This window comes from Podarcis melisellensis (genome assembly GCF_964234715.1).
Source record: "Podarcis melisellensis genome assembly, chromosome: 1".
In the NCBI taxonomy this organism is placed as follows: domain Eukaryota; kingdom Metazoa; phylum Chordata; class Lepidosauria; order Squamata; family Lacertidae; genus Podarcis; species Podarcis melisellensis.
In genome coordinates, this window is record NC_138528.1 from 32103517 (window position 1) to 32123117 (window position 19601).

General features: G+C 50.3%; 1 protein-coding gene and 1 long non-coding RNA gene across 2 annotated transcripts in view; both read left to right on the forward strand.

Annotated features, from left to right (window-relative positions):
• The window catches only part of LOC309372988, a 198810-nt gene that overhangs the window by 37828 nt on the left and 141381 nt on the right, over nucleotides 1-19601 (forward strand). The gene's annotated exons all lie outside the window — the stretch shown is intronic.
• Nucleotides 9415-16306, forward strand: FOXA1 (forkhead box A1). Its single transcript, XM_081908023.1, has 3 exons — nucleotides 9415-9789; nucleotides 13422-15429; nucleotides 15571-16306. Exons 1-2 carry the CDS (start codon nucleotides 9718-9720, stop codon nucleotides 14733-14735), a joined length of 1386 nt encoding a protein of 461 aa, XP_081764149.1. The 5' UTR covers nucleotides 9415-9717; the 3' UTR covers nucleotides 14736-15429; nucleotides 15571-16306.

Below are 19601 nucleotides of genomic sequence, written 5' to 3' on the forward strand. Positions count from 1 at the left end.
GTCCGAGATGCTGCTCCGTTGTTTGCAAGGAAACCAGAGAGGCTTCAGGCCCTGGTTGAGAGCGCAACCTGTTATCCCCCTGAAGCGAGAGGACCGAGACCATTTCGTGCATGCAAGGGGGGAAGAGAGAGTGCCTGCGCCAATGCTTTGTTTCCAACCGGTTGGTAAATAAATGGTACTCGGGTTGCTTGCACGCTGCTTAATGGGAAAGGCGCTCCCTGGAAAGTCAAGATAAGCAGGATCAACAAATCCGGCCGAAATCTGGAGGGGGAAAAGCGGCGGTGTTCGGTGCTGGTGATGCGATGGGGTTGGGTTCAAGAGAAAGAGTGGGGTTCAGCTGGTTCTGCCGCTGCCACGACCGCCTCTCGCCTCCAATCCGCGTCCAGACTCTCGTTGGAGAGCTGGTTGCTTAACAGTATCCCGAAGACCTGGGTTCAAATCTCACTTCTGCCCCGATGTCGTCATCAGATGGCCCGGCTATGTGATGTTCCTAGTTCCTTAGGCAAGCCACTCCATCTGCGAAATGGGCATAATAAACAGTAGTCTAACTTATATAGATCAAATGTCTGTCTGTATGGACTTGGCGCGCCACCGGGGCTTTACAGGAAGAGCCGCGGGTGCGGCAGAGGTTAATCCAGTGTTGCTCTTAGATTGAGAGACCGAGGTTTACATCCCCGCCATCTTCCTGGCTGATCTTGGGCCAGCCCAGCTGCTGCCTCTCCACCCTACTGTACCTACTTTGAAGCGTTTGCATGATTATAAGAGCACGATCCCACGCCTGTCTAATCTGAGTCCCAGTCAGCGAAGTCAAAGGAGCTTACTCCAAGGAAAGTGGGTATAGGATTAGAACTAAAAGGAGACATATATACCACCCTGAACTCTTTGGAGGAAGTGGAGTAGAAGAAAAATAAGGTAGATAGGTATTCGAAGTATTATACGCATTTGGGAACATCCCACTAAATTCAGTGGAATAATTTAAGTTGCATCGGGCTAGCTGAGAATTTCTGCGGTAACCGCAGTGAATAAATTGCAGTCCAGAGACACTATTTGACCTACGGTTTTATTTAGTTATGTGCGCACACTTTTTAGCATAGTTTTCTGCAGTCTCTTGGACATAAGATCATCTCTCTGCGAACCGCTCTGAAAACACAAAAGTGGAGGGCAATATAAATCTTGTAAACAAACTTCCATTATAAGTGAGGTTATTGGTTTGTTCCAGTTTTTATTAGGTATTTTGTGTTCTCATTTTGTATTTTTATGTTGTGAACCGCCCTGTGATCTTCGGCTGAAGCTATACAAATTTAATAAATTAAAATAAAATAAAATTCATTTTCTTTCGACTCCGCCTTTTCCCTAGCTAGATTGCTTTATTTTAATTATTGCTAATTCATATGCCGTATGTTTTTGGTGGGGCTAAACTTTCATTAGCTCGCTCGTATTCACCCGTGGCCAATCCTGGGGTTGGGGGCAGGAACACTCTCACCTGCGCGTGCACAGCCCACCTCCTCTGCTACGCTGCTCAGCTCAGGTGAGGCAGGAGTGATCGCTCCCTTCCTGTCTCGCAAAATGGCCCATCTAATGCTTTGCACCGGTATCCCAGGGTTGAGCCAGGCGGAGAGATTTTAAACCCTTAGACGTGTACCTAGCTTCATGTTTTCTGCAGCTTCCGAAATGGGTAGGGTCTTGGAGAGAAACAGAACATGTGATGGGGGGGGGCACATGAAGCTCCAGACTCTGAGATCCAGCGACTCCTGATTTACAGGGTCTCACCCCTATATGCCCAAAACATCCGGTTGGGAACCCAGCGGGGGTTGTTTATTGCGTAATAGGTGCAAAAAGGACGACGCTCCGAATTTGGAAGCCTCGCCGTGATTAATTGAAATTGATTTGAATGGGTTCCAAAATCTGAAAAGGCACGAAAATTTCGCACAGAAAACAAGCTTGGAGAAATGAAAGCCACTTCACGCGTCTAGACAGAAGTATGGAGAGCGAGAGGCAAAGTAAAGGCAAACTTCTGGCTTCTCTGACCCAGAACCTTCCAGCCTCCAACCCTTCTAGATCTTAATTCTTCATATACATACTGGGAAGATCAGTCCTTCCTATTATATATGGAATTGCGCCTGTGAAGCTTCCCACTGGCTGAGCCGCAGAGACGGCTCGGAATGTTCACCAACATTCCAAGTGCGGGGAACAAAACTAATGACATTGGCAAACCAGAAACTATGAGTGGAGGGGAAATTCTCGTCTTAGCTGGATCTGAAATATCACAGGACAGGAGTTTTGTGGGACAGGCTAGGGACTGTCAAGAGATCCCAGGAAGTAAGGAAACTAAAGCCAGGGAACGCAGGAGCTGAAGGAGCAGGTCATACCAGGCAGTCAGGCTGCAGTCCTAACCACAATTACTCTCGAGTCAGCCCCATTGCACACAGGGGGGCTCATTTCCAAGTAAGCATGCAGAGGATTGCATTGTAAGAAACTGATAAATAAGGTGTCGGCTTGAGGGGGCGAGTTGAAGAGGGCAAACGGCTCTGAAATGTACATATTGAACGGAAGCGAGGCGTTTTGGAGCTTCCACCATCCTATTTCCTTGAATTGGAGCTTGTACGTGCACGTGTATGTGTGTTTTGAGCGATGGGGTTTAGGAATAGCCGGGAAAACGGAAGATCCCGCGCCCTCTGTACAGTAACCATTTGGTTAAGGCGCGCAGAAGCTGTTTAAATCCACAATGCCCCCCCCAAAAAAGGTCTCTCTCCTTCCTCCTCGTAGCCGAATAAAGGCGCTGTTAACAAATTTGCCCACAAGTCCGATCCTGACATAAACATTGGATTTCATCTCCGCTTTGACAGGGATCCTGAGGGCAGCCGAGAGCAAAAGCGGGCAGGTCTTCACTTCTCCGGAGCTGAATGCGCCAGTGCCCTCCTATTGTTTAGAGCATAATGTTTGCGGTATTCATTGGCTTAACAAAAAGCCAAGGCTGCGTTTCATCTTTCTTTTGTCCAAGCCGGAGAGAAGGCGTTTAATTTTGGAAGGATGGCGAGGGCGAAGGAAACGACCAACATATTATTATTATTATTATTATTATTATTATTATTATTATTATTATTATTATTATTATCGTGGATAGTTTTGCACTAAACACAGAGCCGGCGAAGGGGACATTTTAGTATCTGTAGCTAGAAAGCTGCCCTGCTCCGAAACTAGTTGTGACATCTGGTTGGCCACCATCGCCAGAGACAACAGTGAGCTAAATAGACCATTGTTGTTACCCAGCAAGCTCATCCTTTTGCTTCAGAAGGATTAGATGCGAAATTCCGGTCATCCGCAACTCCATTATCAGGTTTAAAACAAACAACCTTTTTAAAAAAAAAAAAAAAAAAAACCTCTGCTCATCCCTTTTGACAAGGAGGAGATCCTTTTTTACACTATCGGCTATCTTAATGGAGAAATTTAAACACTGAGAAAAGCGAGAAGCACCAGTTTCCCCTTTAAAATAGAAGGGGAAGTTGAGGCCACCCGCCTCCACGAGAGGAAACACGGTGAGAGTCTTCCTCGTCCAGGTTAGCAGTCGGATCTGGGGCTGCATTACCTGACAAATGTCAATGAGAACACACCTGGGTATCAAGGTGAAGCGGAAGGCAACTTCCAAGCTAGCGAGCTTTCTGCCGACCTTCACGCAAGTGACAGGGGGTTGGGGAGTGTATCAATGATGAGAATTGCACGCCGGGATCTAAAATAGCTACTGGGAAAGTGCCCCAGTGAAATCAGTGGGAAATACTGTCTAAGGATCAGTTGCCAAGTTAATCTGCTCCAGCAAAAAAAAAAAGGGGGGGGTGTCGTGTCACCTTAAAGGCCAACGGATTTATTGTAGCCTTAGTTTCCGTGAACAACACTCCACTTCTTCAGAAGCGTAATGTGTAAATCTGAACTTGCAATCAATTGGTTTCCATTTTCAGGGTGGTCGTGCATCTGGTGGAGCGGGCTGTGGTCATCATATGACTGTGGTCGTAATAAATATGTTGGTCTTTAAGATGAAACCGCACTCTTTGCTGATTTTGCCAATGGAACAGCGCATTGCAAAGCACGTTCACTTGGAAGAAAGAACCAGGCGTTTAAAGCGGTTTCTTCCTAATGCTTAGGATTGGAGCCAATTTGGTCTCCAGGGTTTAATTTGTTTACAGTGCTGCAAATAACTGTCTTGTGCATCCGGTTAAGAGTCTATTGTTCCCGGAGAGACAAACAGCCATTCTTTCCCATTACTTGCGAGGAAGAGCCTGGATTTTGTGCAATATTTACAGCAAAGTCCTAACCACGTCCACTCATAAATATCGAGTTCGATGGGGCTCCTTCCTAGGTAAGTGGGGTTAGGTTTGCAACCTTAGGGGGACATAAGAAACCCTCTTGGCGCTTCGCTTTTATAGCAGAGGCCCTGCCACGGTTGCATTTCCCGGGGGGGGGGGAGGAATGGAGAGCCCCTAGGTAAATGTGTGTGAACGAAGAGAGACAGACTCTGTAAAACTCAGACGTAGACAAAGAATTGCCATGGTCGAGTCTCTCCTAAATATGATGCGCGTATCATTGTTCTGGTTCTTAACATAAAAAGTAGTCTCGCGGCATCTTAAAGGTGAATAGGTTTATAGTGGGGCGAGCTATCCTGATCTGGAGTCCTGTGTGTCTCATTAGGGTGTGCTCCCTAGTCCACGAAGATTTCTTCCCCCCCCCCCCCAAAAAAAATAATCCGTTCATCTTGTGCCGATTTTTTATTACGGTATGTTCCTTTTGCTGCAATGGGCTGACAGATATTCCCCACCGCACTCCCCGCATGGATTCTTTCCCTCGGGATTATCCATTTCCTCGCTTTCTCCTAGTGCAGGAGAAATTCAGCAGCACTGAAATGCTCTTCCACACGCCCCTTGCTAGGGATCTTCCGGACAGCAGGAACGCAGTGCTTAGAGGAAGGAGTTCTTCAGTTGCTTTCCAAGCAGTCTCTCCCCCGGGGAGTTAAAGATCAGGGGTGTCGCGGCTGTCTCGCGCCCCGTCACCACCGCCCAACACCCCAATAAGCCGCTAGATGTGAGCGAAAGCGCTTAGCCAGGGTGCCATCAGACCTTCCTGCGCGCATTCCTTTGAAAGTGTGCGCCAGGAGGGGATGTGCGAACGAGCCCCACTAATCTGTTTTTTCCTCCGAGGTGCTTAAGCTCAGCAGAGGTCGGCTCTTGGTGGTTTTTTAAAAATAACACCTCCTAGAAACAATGACGGATTTTCAGTCCAACACACCTGCGTCCCCCCCCCCTCTCGGCTCAAGTGCCGTCTGGTATGCAGCCGGGAGAGGGATGTTCGCGCAGTGGGCGACGCGTTTAAGGCAAGTTTTGCTCGCATCCGGGAGCCATGCGGAACTCGCGTCCGGTTGAAGCCTGAGCAGCAAACCTGCCGATCGCTTGGGATGGCCGGGCATCGGGTCCTCCAGCAGCTGCGTCTCAAAAAAACAGGTGTGCGCGCTTGAGGTTGTGGCCGGTCAACAGGAGGCGCTGTGACTTCGCCCAGAGTTGTACCTTCGGTCTCACAGTCACACACAAATCTCTCATCAACCTCTGAGCAGAGAATTCACAACAACCACAAAGTGGGGTCCGGGCATCCTTCCTTTGCTGGTGCTTTCTGCTTAAGGTTTGCAAACGGACAATTTATATATATATATATATATATATATATATATATATATATATATATATATATATATATATATATATATATGCAGGTTTTGGTGTCCTCGGGTGTCTTCCCGTGTAAAAGTTTGGTGTCCTCGGGTGTCTTCCCGTGTAAAAGTTGGGGTGTCTAGGCGACGTTTCGACGAGGTCTCACTCGTCATCTTCAGCACCAGCCTGAAGATGACGAGTGAGACCTCGTCGAAACGTCGCCTAGACACCCCAACTTTTACACGGGAAGACACCCGAGGACACCAAAACCTGCATTCCTGTACCCGTGAAAATCTACGAAAGCATATATATATATATATATATATATATATATATATATATATATATATATATATATATATATATATAAACTTTATTGCACAGAACCAAGCTTCGGGCTCAGGTTTGAGTTGGGAACTTTTTGTACGCTTTTCGAAAGTGTTCCAATCAAAATAAGAATAAATCATAAAAAATAGTATTGATAGTAGTAGTAACAAAACAACAGCTATTTTATTTCCCTATCTCTGTTCTGGTGTAATATATTTCTGGAGCTTTAAAGGGATGAGGAACTACGCACTTTTGGTCAATTAATGGAAAGGGGGTTTCTCTGGTCATTTAAGCTATGCACACACGCGCGCCCACACACGGCATTTATTTAATGATTTATTTATTTTGCTTTCAGTTAAGCTCTACCTTGAAATCAATAGCGTTTACTTCCACATATGCGTGTTTCAGGATCCGGTTGCTAGAAGGAGGTTCAGAGAGAGCTGCCACCTCATCCTATACCCACCTGAGGGCGGTTGTCGTTGTTTTTTTAAGGGCGGGAGCGTGGAAGCAAGCAATGCTGCAATCCTAAAGTCTGGAAGTCACACTCATTGAAATCTGCGAGATTTGTTACCGATGGTGAAACTGAAAAGGTGTCCAGAGTTGCAGCTATGTAGCGGCACTTTGCTTCTAAATGGAGTGGGCTCCACCCTGCCAAAACCACCCCCGGTCCACATAAATGAACGAGACTCATAAATGCTTCACTGAAATGAATGGGGCTTTTAGCAACTGCATCATGGTACCCATTCATCGCAATGGGAGTTACTTAGGATCGGAGAGGTCCCTCATCAGTCCCGCAGACAGGAGCATCTCTTCCCGCACCCCTGGCCCTCTTTTTCTCCAAGTCCCAAGAAAAGGTTGTGTCTTCTGTGGCAATTCACCCCCTACGTATTGTATTTCAATGCGTCTTTAATTTACAGTGTGATCATATTCAAAAGCAGTTTGTCCTTTCGTGCTTTTATCTTTTATTTCCTTAATGGCACATTTTCATCCCTTGTTCTCGCCTGCTGATTTGAGACATTTGTTTGTTTCAAGGATTTGACTTAATTCTGTTGCCAGATTTTAGGCGGCTGCGGCCAGAGAAGGGACAAAGAGAGGGGGGGTGAGAGAGGCCGCCTTTTGTCGACAGGTTAAACCATACGTCTTACACCAAGGACGTTACCTAAAAAAAATTTATTATTATTTTACAAAATCGTGTTATTTGCTTACTTTAAATGGTTCAACGTAAATGGAACAACAAACAGATGTGATTGAAAACTATTATCTGTGTATCGCCTTGTTGTGTCCCAAGAACCACGTAAAAACGAAAAACTGGGTGCACAACCCGTGTAAACCGAAACGCTTGCTCCGGATGTAAGATTCCTCCAGTGAAATCAATAGAAATAAACGATCTGAAATTAAGTTGAGGCGGCTGCGATTTTGTAAGGGAATAAAGCTGTGGCGTAACCAGCTCTGGCGTAGTCAATAGGAACTTGAATTCCTCCTTACGCGTGTATGGGGACTGTGGTCCATACATTCATTCAGGGCAAAGCTGCGCCATCATTTATAGCAGTTGAGATTGCTTCCTTGCCATTGATGTTCAAACTCTTAGGAACCCCATTTCGGCACAGCCACCATTTAAAAGCAAGCAAGGACACACACACACAACCCTGATGCTATCATGTTTTCCCAACCCAAAAAAGGAAAAGGAGCCACATTTCACGTAGAGTCAGCCAGGGCAAAATGCTAGAATTTTGAAAGCATATTTTATTCCATCGGTTGCATTGGAACTAAATCGCCTTTTCAGCCTCATCCTACTCAGTAAGGCCACTTGACTTTACTGGGATCTGCTCTCGAGGAAGTATGCACGCTATGTAAAGTTCCTCGGAAGGGACACTTACCACGTTCTCAGAGAGAGGCTTGCGCCACCGTAGGATTGCAGGCACTGGCCCTAATACTTAACATTATTTGGAATAGAGGAAAGGCTGAGAAGCCTCGGTCTCGGTTTAAGCAGCGATCCCGTGCACTAAACCGGCAACAAACCCCACAGAACATAGCGGAATATAGGATCGCTCTATAAATAGAAAGGAGGGTGAACCTAGACGACGTGCGTTCGACCGGTGTCCCACTGCTACCGATGGGCAAAGTTGTCCATAACTGGACCCACGCCCCCACTGACTTCAACGGGAACGAAGTTCAATTAACAAAGTCTAGATCCAACCCAGGGAAAATCTCTCCCACCGTGCCCACCCGCCTTGTCCAGAGCCCCTGAAACAAATTTCTGGACCGATCTGCTTGTTTCTACGAAGTGGTTCCCCGTCCTCCGCGGCCGGCCACCGACGTTTGGGAGCAATGAAGACCCTGTAAGTGTAAATGGAACCTCAGCCCATTTACTCGGAAGCAGCCCTATTCGAATCAATGGCCGAGTGGGATCTGCAGAGGATCGCCTAACACAAAAGCAGGGGATACCTGCAGATTTACTGCGAAGCAAGACCCCTCTGTCTTGGTGCCACGCAGCCCTAGGGGTGTGGATCGGGGCCTCCGTCCCGGGAAGGGGGAGCCCCTGCTCTTTTTCCGCCGGGGACCCTTCTGCGGGGACGGTGGCCACCCACCCATCCAGCCAGGCCAGGGGCGCGGGTCCCCAGCCAGGGAGGGGTGGCGGGCGCGCAGGCTGGCTGGCCGCGAAGCTGCTCGGCGTGACTCACCTGGGCCGCTTGCCAAGCCGAGCCGCCTGGCCGACCTCGCTATTCATTGGGGCCGCGCGCGTCACGCGGAGTGACTCATTCACACGGAGGCTCGGGGCTGCTGGACGGCGCGGGGACGGGGCCAAAAAGGAGCGGGGAAAGCCCGTGCGCAATGAAGGCGAAACTGCCCCCAGGAGCTGCCTGGGGAGATGGTCAGGCAGACGGGGATCTGGGGGGGGGGGGCAGAGAGAGGCACACTTGGGGTCCATCCTGTTGCCCGCCCCCCAACCCCAGAAGCGGCCACCAAGTGAAAGGGGTCGCCTCTGCTACCCACCCCCTCGAGCAAAGCTAGCCAGCCAGCCCTAGGCGCAGGCTGCTTTTCCCAATCCAAGCAGAGGGGGCTGCGCTCGCCTCTCTCTTGGCATCCCCCCTCGCCCCTCCCCTTCCCCACTGGAGGGAGGGAGGGAGTTGGAGGAAAGGAGGGGGGCAGTATTTTCCCGTTTCCCTCCTCCCTTCACGGGTCCCCACTTCTGCCTCTCCCCCCCCCAAACAGCACGTCGGTGCGCTTAAGCCAATTACACCGCTTTGCGCCTAAAGTGCCGCCCCGGGGGAGTTGCGCGCGGCCTTGTTTGCAGGTGCATCTCCGGCTTTGTAGGTGCGAACGTCTTTGTGCGGGCGGACAAATGGGGAGAGGAGGAGGAGGGGAAGGAGGTGGAGAAGGAGGAGGAGGAGGAGGAGGAGGTGGGCGCTGCTGCTGCTGCTGCTCCTGCCGCCGCCGCCGCTGGTGCGACGACGTAAGATCCACCTCAGCTCAACTCCCCTCGCATCCCAGCCAGCACTTCCTCACTTCCTTGAGTGGCTGTCCGCCGCACACCGCTTGCTGTTGCCTCTGCTGCCGCCGCCGCCTCCTCCTCCGCCGGGGGGCTTGATCGAGCCGCAGCTCGGCTTCCCCAGCTCCGGGACTGCGGGCGGGGGGGCTCCCCGGACCCGCCACTCGCCGGGAGGGGCTGGATGGTTACCCCGGGCAGGCTGGTTCCAGGATGTTAGGGACCGTGAAAATGGAAGGGCACGAGACGAGCGATTGGAACAGCTACTACGCCGACACGCAGGAGGTGAGCCGAGCGGGGTGCGAGGAGGGCTTGGAAAGGGGGTTCCGTCCGCCCCCTCGAGGTGTGGCGGGTGTGAGAGAGAGGGGGAGCCAGGGTCTGCTCCCAGAACCCGACGAAGCCCAGGTCTGCCTCCCTCGACCTTCCAGCTGCCCGGGAACCCGGGAAGGAAGGCGCCAAAGAGAAACGATAGCGGGCAGCGGGGAGATCTCCCTGGCCGTCGAGTGGACGGAAGACGGGAATCCTTGGTTTCATTCTAGAGTCTCGCCTTCGAGACCCACGGGCGCCCCTCCAACGCCTCTTGATTCTGAGTTAGGGCCTTGATGTGTGGGGCAGGGGGTGGGGTTGTTTGAGGCAAAGACCCCTACTAACCCTCCCGTCGGGGAAAGTTTTGTGCCTCGTCGGCCGCCTTCTCTCTCCCTGCCACCCCTCACCTGGGCTGCTATTGCACTCTGCTGAGCATAACAATCGTTCGTGTGTACTTTGCAACACGCTTCTTTCAAGGCGGCGGCGGAATAAAAACTGAAACGGGAGCAATTCTCCACGCGACCGGCGGGTGGCGCTGCGGAGAATAGGATCTCTGGAGCCTGAGACCAGGAACCGGGCTCTCTTTTTGCATTGTCCATTCATATCCACGTTCCTGATTTAACAATATGCTCCAAAGAACTTCCAAGAAAAGATCAAAGACGCGCAAACGAACAATAACGGGTGGAGGAGCATGTAAAACCCCGATGGGGCGGAGGGTGGGAGGGAGAGAGAGATGAATGGGGCCCTCTTAACTGAATAGGGAGTGAAAGGCGGAAAAATACCCCCCCAAAATGGCTTCAGCTGCGAACCGAGCCTTACAGAACGTAAAAGGGAAAGTGACAAGATGATACGAACGAAAATAAAAGTGGGGGCGGGGAGGGAGAGGCGCCAAGATCAAGCAGACCTGACGGCGTGTGTGCAAAAAAGCAGATACTGCTCAACATTGCTTTCCTCCCCAGAGTTAATGTCCCGGGTTCATATGCGCTGCCTGCGCCGGCTGTAGACTCCGGCTGAACATATGTGTTTGTGTAGGCTGTCGTATTCCGGATTCTTGTTTAATACTGAAGGGTCAACAGAGGCCAAGGAAGGGGTTTAGATTAAATGTATGCCTCTTCCCAGCGCCATAGGCACTCCGGAGCGGGGGGGACCCTAAAATGCCGCTGGTATGCTAATGTGGGGCCCTTCATCGGTAAGCATAATTCATCCTTCTCCGCGCCAGATTTCCCTCTCTCTCTCAATTTGATTTTCCAGTGTTCTATTGACAATTTTACATCCAGTTTTATTTATCGCTCGCCCGCCTGCACACATTATTTTCCCATCCAGTCTTGCTCGGTGAAGGATACTTGATTATTTTGTTTTTTTAAAAAACGTATTTGTTTTCTAAATCATAGCACGCCAGGCAAGGGGGGAAATGATTCATTTATGGAGAAATAGTTTTATATAGAAATATAATGCTTATATAGAAATTATATTCTCCATCAGTTATGCCTAGTCACACTCCATAATTTTAGGATTGTTTACTAAAAAAGAAAAAATTCAGAAGTAGGGGAACCGTCTGTGTATCACCCACAATATCACAACCACCTCTACGATATGCAAACGCTGTCGGAGAGATATTCTGCAAGAAATCTCAGGCATATTATAAATCTCTTAGCTTTTAGGAATTTGGGATTCTAATTATACTAGAGAACCGGGACTACACCTACTGAACGTTTAAAACGCAAGCAAACTAGGAAGCGAACCTCTGGGATACAATTTTCCAGATTCAAGCCCAGCTAATAGCGTGCATTAGCTGCAGTTGTTTTAGTTTTAAAAACTTAATTTTTAACAATTTTTAGCGGGGGTTCGTTTTCTCAGTCTATTTTTCCCCCCAGACTGATTTTTTAAATTATTATTCTTTGGTCTGTTCTTTTATTCCAGACCGTTCTGTTATTTGGGTGGGACTCAACGTGGGGAAACTGGCTGAATCTTAATTTAGACGGTCGAAAGGTTTGATGAAGCTTCGGTTGATTATAAACCTCGGGAAAATAGATGGGCGGAGGGAAGATACGTTTAGCCCCCCACTTCCAAGAAAAGGCTGTGTTGTTTTGGGCCCAAAAGGCGCAGTTGTTCATTTTGTAGAAAACTTCCCGGCGGGCCGGGAATGTGGGGGCAGCCAGCACAGAAGAGAAGAGAGAGAGAGAGAGAAGAGGGACGCGGGGTTTGTGTCAAAGAGGCCGCAAAGTTTGTTTTTCCCACCAGCCTCTCTCTGAGACTTTGGGGAGCTTTGAGGCAGGCGGCCGAGGAGGAGCCACGACCTCGGAGAGCTCCATTTCGTCGCCTTGCAACAAGGCGCGGGGATTTCGGCGCGGCCTCCTTCGGGAAAGGCACCTGCCTCGGCGGCCTAGCCCAGTGGCAGATCCGCCACCCGCTTGGGGCAGCGCCGCAAGCCGTCGGGTTTCCCTCCTTCCCTTCCTAGGGATGCGCTTTCTTGTGGCGGCGAGGCTGGCGATCTCTGGAGGGAGTGGCGGCTTCTCTCTCACCGACCTTTCTCTTTCCCCGCTGTAATTCTTAAGTGTATTTAATTCTGGTGTTTCCCTCTTTTTTTTTTTTAAATGAAATAATAGTGCACGACCTGGCCTTGGAAAAGGGGAATCTCTGAAGGAAGCGCCGGGCTTCCTCAGATCCCACTTTAGACGTCCGCGGCAAGGATGTGGAGTGGCTTGTCTCAGCCGGCGGCGCTTTGCCCTGGCAGGACCTGGGAAGGTCTGTGGATTTCTGATCCTTTGGGCCGACTGGTTCTTGCCCCGGTCCCCGAGTTCTGGTTTGTTGCGCATAATTGGGCACCCGCAGCCACCCACTCGCGCGGCCAGGATCTTTGCTTCCTAAGAACAGGGCCTCGTCTTAACAATGCAGGCCGCATCCAAACATCTCCACAACTCTTGTTTTTACTTTCTGTGGAGATGAAGGCCCTACAACGGTTGGTGGTTGATCCTCCGCACTCTTCTTACTTTGAAGGAAGGAAAACGTTTTAACAGGACGCGCGCCAAGCTGCGACGCCTTCGGTGCAAATCGGGACTTTTTACGCATACGCCTTGGTTCTCCTATAAAGTTAGATCGAGTAGATTCATAATGTGGCTGTCCTTCAAATGCAAACCGTGTATGTGTGTGTGTGTGAGTGTGTGAGAGAGACCTCTCCCCCCTTTACTTCTCACACAACCCTCCCCCTCAAAAAAACCCTGATCCATCCAGGGCCAATTATTTCTAGAGTTTGGAGGATCAACCTGGACACGCTCACTGCCCCTTTAGCGAACCCTGTGATAAATCGCAGACTAGAGACTAGGATACGGTTAAGAAGGCGCCGCTTTGAGTGTAGTTTGCGAGGGATAGTCGAGATCCTAATCCTCGCCGGCTGGTTGCTTGAGAAAGGAATCTTGCGAGAGCAGCTGGGAATTCACCGAGGTGACCAATAAAGGCAAAGGTCGGAAGGGACTGTGGCAGCCACTGGGGCCACGGAGGGAATAGAGGTTAGGAAGGCAGGCAGGTGCGTTCCGGCTTCTCGCCTCCTTTCGGCCGTCTAAATTAAGATTCAACCAGTTCCCCCCACGTCTAACCAGTGTCTCCTTCCGCAGGCCTACTCGACGGTGCCCGTGGGCAACATGAACTCTGGCCTGGGCTCCATGAACTCCATGAACACCTACATGAGCATGAACGCCATGACCACCAGCGGCAACATGACGTCGGGCTCCTTCAACGTGTCCTACGCCAACCCCAGCCTGGGCGCGGGCCTGAGCCCCGGGGCGTCGGGGGGCGCCATGAACAGCATGTCGGCCATGGGCTCGGCGCTCAGCCCCGGCGGCATGAACGCGATGGGCAGCCCGCAGGCCTCTCTGAACGGGCTGGGCGCCTACGGGGCCATGGGCCCTCCGTGCATGAGCCCCATGGGCTACGCCGCGCCGTCGCTGAGCCGCGGCGGGCGCGACGCCAAGAGCTTCAAGCGCAGCTACCCGCACGCCAAGCCGCCCTACTCCTACATCTCGCTCATCACCATGGCCATCCAGCAGGCGCCCAGCAAGATGCTCACGCTGAGCGAGATCTACCAGTGGATCATGGACCTGTTCCCCTACTACCGCCAGAACCAGCAGCGCTGGCAGAACTCCATCCGCCACTCGCTCTCCTTCAACGACTGCTTCGTCAAGGTGGCGCGCTCGCCCGACAAGCCCGGCAAGGGCTCCTACTGGACGCTGCACCCGGACTCGGGCAACATGTTCGAGAACGGCTGCTACCTGCGCCGCCAGAAGCGCTTCAAGTGCGACAAGCAGCCCGGAGGAGGCAAAGCGGGACAAGGTGCCGTCGGGGGAGGAGGAGGTGGTGGTGGCAACGGTAGCGAAGGCAGGAAAGACCCCGGAGGAGGAGGAGGAGGTTCGCCTTTGCACCGAGGCGCCAAAGGAGGCCAGCTAGAGTCCGCCCCTTCGAATCCCGGCTCGGGCAGCCCGCAAGGCCTGGACCACAGCGGGAGCGGAGCGGAGCTGAAGCCGTCGGTGGCCTCTTCCGCCGCAGCTGCGGCGGCGGCTGCTGCTGCTGCAGCCGCGGCAGCGGTAGCAGCGGCCTCCGTGCCCCCCGGGCCGAGCTTGGCCTCTCTGGGTCACCCGGGCCACTCTCTGGGTCACCACGAGTCTCAGCTGCACCTCAAGGGCGACCCGCACTATTCCTTCAACCACCCCTTCTCCATCAACAACCTCATGTCCTCCTCGGAACAGCAGCACAAGCTGGACTTCAAGGCTTACGAGCAAGCGCTGCAATATTCCTCCTACGGGGCCGGGCTGCCGGGAGGGCTGCCTCTGGGCAGCGCATCCATGGGCGGCCGGGGAGGCATTGAGCCCTCGGCCCTGGAGCCGTCCTACTACCAAGGTGTGTATTCCAGACCCGTCCTAAATACGTCTTAGCTGGCAGGGACTCGAGGGCGCACCAAGCAGCAATCTTCCTCCCCAGCAGGGCTGGTTGGTTTGGCCTCTCCCATCCTCCCCCTTCTCCCAGATCTCTCAGCCGAAACTGACGGTGCGTTTCCCCCAACACCATCCCTGCGAGGCGGGGGAAGCAAAAGGAGAAGGGGGCGGAGAGCAGAAGAAAGGACTGTTACTTTATTATTATTATTATTGTTATTGTTATTATTATTGTATCCCCCCAATGCATAGTGTTTATTCTATTTTGGCCTGGAAAGTCCAGCAAATCGCATCCAACTCCGCAAACAGACACTGTATATACCGCCCACCTTCCCTCCCCATGACCACGAAAGAAAGATTGATTTCCAACCTGTAAATTATTATTATTATCATTGGTGGATTCCCTCCCCCCGCCCCACTTTAACCTTCTTCAGTGTAGTCTCATCAGATTTAGTACCTTAACCAATAAAAGCAGACCTACGAAGATGCCTTATTCTAGTGAGTCAGATCTCTGGCTGGCTTGCTCCTGCAAGGTCTCAAGACTGAGCTGTTCTAAGTTTTCCCCCCCATCCAGCCCAGCCTTTAGGTAAATAAAAAAAAGTCAGAATGCGGTAAAATGAGGGGCCTTCTTTGCATACACAGGCCTCTGCAGATAAAGTCCCAAATGGAGAGGTTTAAGTTCAATTTAAATTAGGAAGTCCTCCAGGGACAGGCGATACAGTGCTGAATATATAAATGCGCATATATATATATGCGTATATATATCTATCTATCCCTTGGCATAGATATATATATATGCCAAGAGAGTCCTTGAACAGGACAGCCCCCGGTCCCACAGAGTTGATCTGACCGGTTCGGAATAGCTCCTTTGGGAGAGATAGGTCACACGCACATGGACCATAGAGCCTGATCCTGAACCCCCCTGCCCTAACTCTGCAAAGTGACAGGGGTGGCGGCTGGATATGGATGCAAAGTCGCAGGGGTCGCAGTCGTTTTAATTTTCCCCCCTCCCTCCAAGCTGTTACTAAAGCGTCTCCTTCAGCGGGAAGCGCCCTGGCCACGTGGACCGCCGGGTATTTAATCCCAGGACCCCTTCCCCGCTGCGTGCATTCTCGAACTATATCTATCCGTAACAACAATAATTATTGTCATATTCTCCTCTCCCTCCCCCGAATATTTTAAGGTAGAAGGGGTTCTCTCCCTCCCTCCCTCTCCTCTTCATCAGATCAGTCTATGACCAGTCATGATTCTGCCCCTCTCGAATTTCTTGTGGCCGCTTAATTATCGCCGTTGTTAGCGCGTTCATCCAGTGTTAATGCACTTTCCACAGGTTTTTTTTTACACGATGTTTTAGCCTAACCAGACGGGTTGCTTCCCTTCCTCCCCCCCCCCCCACTTCCCCTCCCTGTTCGCTTTCACGACGTCCTTAATTTATTTGCACGGTTTTATTACTTTCTTTCTTTACAGCTTGAAAGTGCTTTTAAATGACGGTTTTAAAAAAAATGACACACACCATTTTAAAGAAAATAAAAGAAATCTTAATTTTATAATAAATGTGATTGTAATTGAAAAAATGTTTTGATTTTTTTAAAGGAAAAAAATGACAATATAAGCAGCGACGTATGTTTTTGGGTTTTTTTGCACCCCCTTTCTCTCTCTCTCTCTCTCGATCATTTGCAGTTAAGGACTTTAAATAAATCGAATATTATCAACGAGAGAATTTTTTGGGTTATTTTATTTTGTTCCATTATTGGGTAGGATGCCTATGTCTATATTAATTAAATGGTCTGGAATAGAAAAAGAGATGGAGGGGGGTAAACAAAAGATGTTGGTTCCCCCCCCCTTTTCCTAGTTGATAAATTAGGAGCTCACAGGGGCTTCTGTGATGCAGAATACGGATGCCCACAACCCATTCTTAGTAGACGCACATTAAATATTTCTTTAGTGTACTGAATATTTAAGAAGCAGCACATTCCTACAGGGCTAGGGGGAGTCTTATCACAAACTTAGACCTTCTCTCTTTATGTAAGGGGGGAAAAAGAGAGAGCATCCGATCTGCCCTAGATTGCATTGAAGGAATACTGTTATTGTTTTCTCCCAGCAGAGAAATGTTGTATTTAATTTGGGAGATAGGGTTGTGGTTCTACTATTGTAATGTGAATTATCGAGTGATGAAGCCCCCTCACCCCTCTATTTTACATTAACAAAAGACTCAAGTTTTAATCGACCACCATAAGAACAGGGGGGCGAAATGCCTGCAGCAACCAAAACAGGGATGTTGCCATTGGCTTTAGTGAGAAACGGGTTGCATTCACTTAGCGAGTTTTAAAAATATAAACTCTGTCGGTTGCTGAAACTGGCTCTGTTGCCCTCGCTGTCTTGTTCACTGGAAGGCGGCTTTGCAGTTTGGTGGTGAATTCTAGTGTGCAGTTTCCGTTTTGTTTCTCCTAAGTCTTTGCTGGGGGAACGACTTGTAGCAGAGGGTGCAAAAGATCGCTTCACTTTGTAGTGGAATTTAGCGCCCAGTTAGCAAGAGAGGAGGAATCGGCGCTGCTCTCACTTTCCTGGTCCTGTCCGCACCTCCCTTTAAATTAGCTGAAGTTACTGCTTGCAATATTTTTTGGGAAATCAAATCCTATCCCGCCTCCCCAAAAAGTTTACCGATACACAAGTTTGTGTATCTAGTCGCTAGTTAGTGTTTTGAGTGTGTCGTCTGTATATTATTGGACTCCCATGGTAGCTGTTCATATTCCGATTTCGCTGTTGTGACAGAAGCCTTTGGAATGAGACCATTTTAAGTAAGGCTTTCGGTATTATTTTTATTCCATCAATATGTCTGTAGAAGAGGCCAGGTCTCTATTTCTGAGAGTCTGAAATGCTTTCAGGTTATATGGCTGCAAATTTAAGACACACTTGGGACGGAGGCATCCCACTGACTTCAGAGGGACATCCATAGGGGAAACACGGACCTACACATACAGCTGGAGTCCAATCCTATGCATGTTTCCTCGGATTGATTCCAATCCTATGCATGAATCCCCACTGAATTCCGGGTGATAGCAACCAGTGAGGCAAGAATCCAGGATCAAACTTGGTAGGTAGATTGTTGCTACTGCTACAGGGGTAGAGAGAATCAAGGTAGCGATCCTAAACAGAGCTCCAGAGAATCTGGTGTAGTAGGTTTAATGCTGGAAATCCTATCCATAGTTCCCCCAAGGGGTACGTACTTAGGCAAGGTGTGCGCAAAGGGTTGCAGCCTAAAGCCAAGTGTTGTGGCGGAGGGTTTTCTGGGCCGGAGATCCACTTCCTTCTATGCAGATCTAAATTCACATACAAGTTCCAAATCACCCTTTTTAATTTCACCCATCGCCCTTGAGTTTCAAGGTTTGCTTATTGTGTTCTGTTGTCGCCTTGAGAGAGGGGGTCCCTGGTGACGATGAGTGTGAGGATTTATTTATACCGCGCCCATCTGGCTCCAAGCGGTGGGATCTCCCATTTTAAACCTGCTGGCTTCCGAAGCCCCCAACTCCTTTTCATGTTTACAACGACTAGGATCCAGAAGCCTCGCTGGCCTCATTTGGGGCTTCCTTGTTTATAAGCACGTTAAGCTGGGGCTGGCGGGGCTTCCAAGATCACCAAATGCTTCTCATTACACTCAGTGTCTTAATTCAGTCCATTAATCTGAGGAACGTCGGCCCTGAAACGAACTGCGCTTGCTTGCAGGTCTAGGGCCAAGGACCGCTAACCACAAGTGAGGAGGAGGCCGTGACCAGCTGCTCCACTCCTCGCCCTCCCCTTCTCTGTGCCAGCTTTCCTGGGCTCGGTACCAAGAAGACCCACCAAAAGAACGCCCTCCTTAACAGCACATCATTCTGGACTGCCAGGGTCGTGTGTATGCGTGAACCTGGGTCCCATTTCCCTTTCGTCTGCCCATTCCAGACATACTCAGCAGAGGAAAGGCCTGCGTCTCCCGTCTAATATCCGCACAATTGGTCCCCTTCTCCAGAATTCAGTTGCATAAAAGGAGAATGTCAAACTCTCTTCTCGGGTTCGGGTGCAAATATACTGTAATTGTTCGAGACGGATTCTCAAGTAACGCTGCATTTAGGAGCTGGGCTTCGATTCAGAGGGGTTCGTTCGGCTCACTCTCGCTTATCAAGACACGACAACTCAAAACCTTCCAGCAGAGAGAGGGCAAATAAACAAGAGTTGTGGGGGGGTTTTTTGGGGGGGGGGTCTCAGGGAGAGAAGGGAAATCAGTTGACGCTTCCACGCTCTTGATCCGAACTCCAAACCTCACTTAGGTTGGGTTAATAAAGGTATCGCTCTAATGTGGATTTTGGATTTCTTCTTCTTGTGGGTCAACATGACTACCATTACCTTTTGCGGCGCTTACTTGGCTCTGCCTTCCGAGTAAACTATGAGAGGATCGGGCGACCCACATATTTACTTGGATCGACGTGGCTTATTCAGGGAAATGCGTACCAGAACAGCCTGCGAAGCTTTTGTAAACTGCTTGCGGGGGGGTGGAGAGAGAGAGCGCGGGCTCTTGGAAGTGATAGACAGCTCGGGATGAATTGCCTCGTGAGTAAACACCCATAGGATCCGGCTGCTGCGCCCAGCACTTGGGCACTTTGACTGCAATCCTAAGCACTTTCTCTAGGGTTACAGTCCTGCACACGTTTAGCCGGCAGTAAGACTCGGTGGGGCTTACTTCCGAGTAAGCCAGCTTAAGGTGGCGCCCTTAGAATGGATCCTCCAATAAGCCCAAATGCTGAGGCCTGAGCGAAGCCCCGGGACATTCGGCCCGGAGCGGGATTCAGTCTCACGGATTTGGGGTCCGGCTAAAAGTGGAGGCCGCAGCGTTTG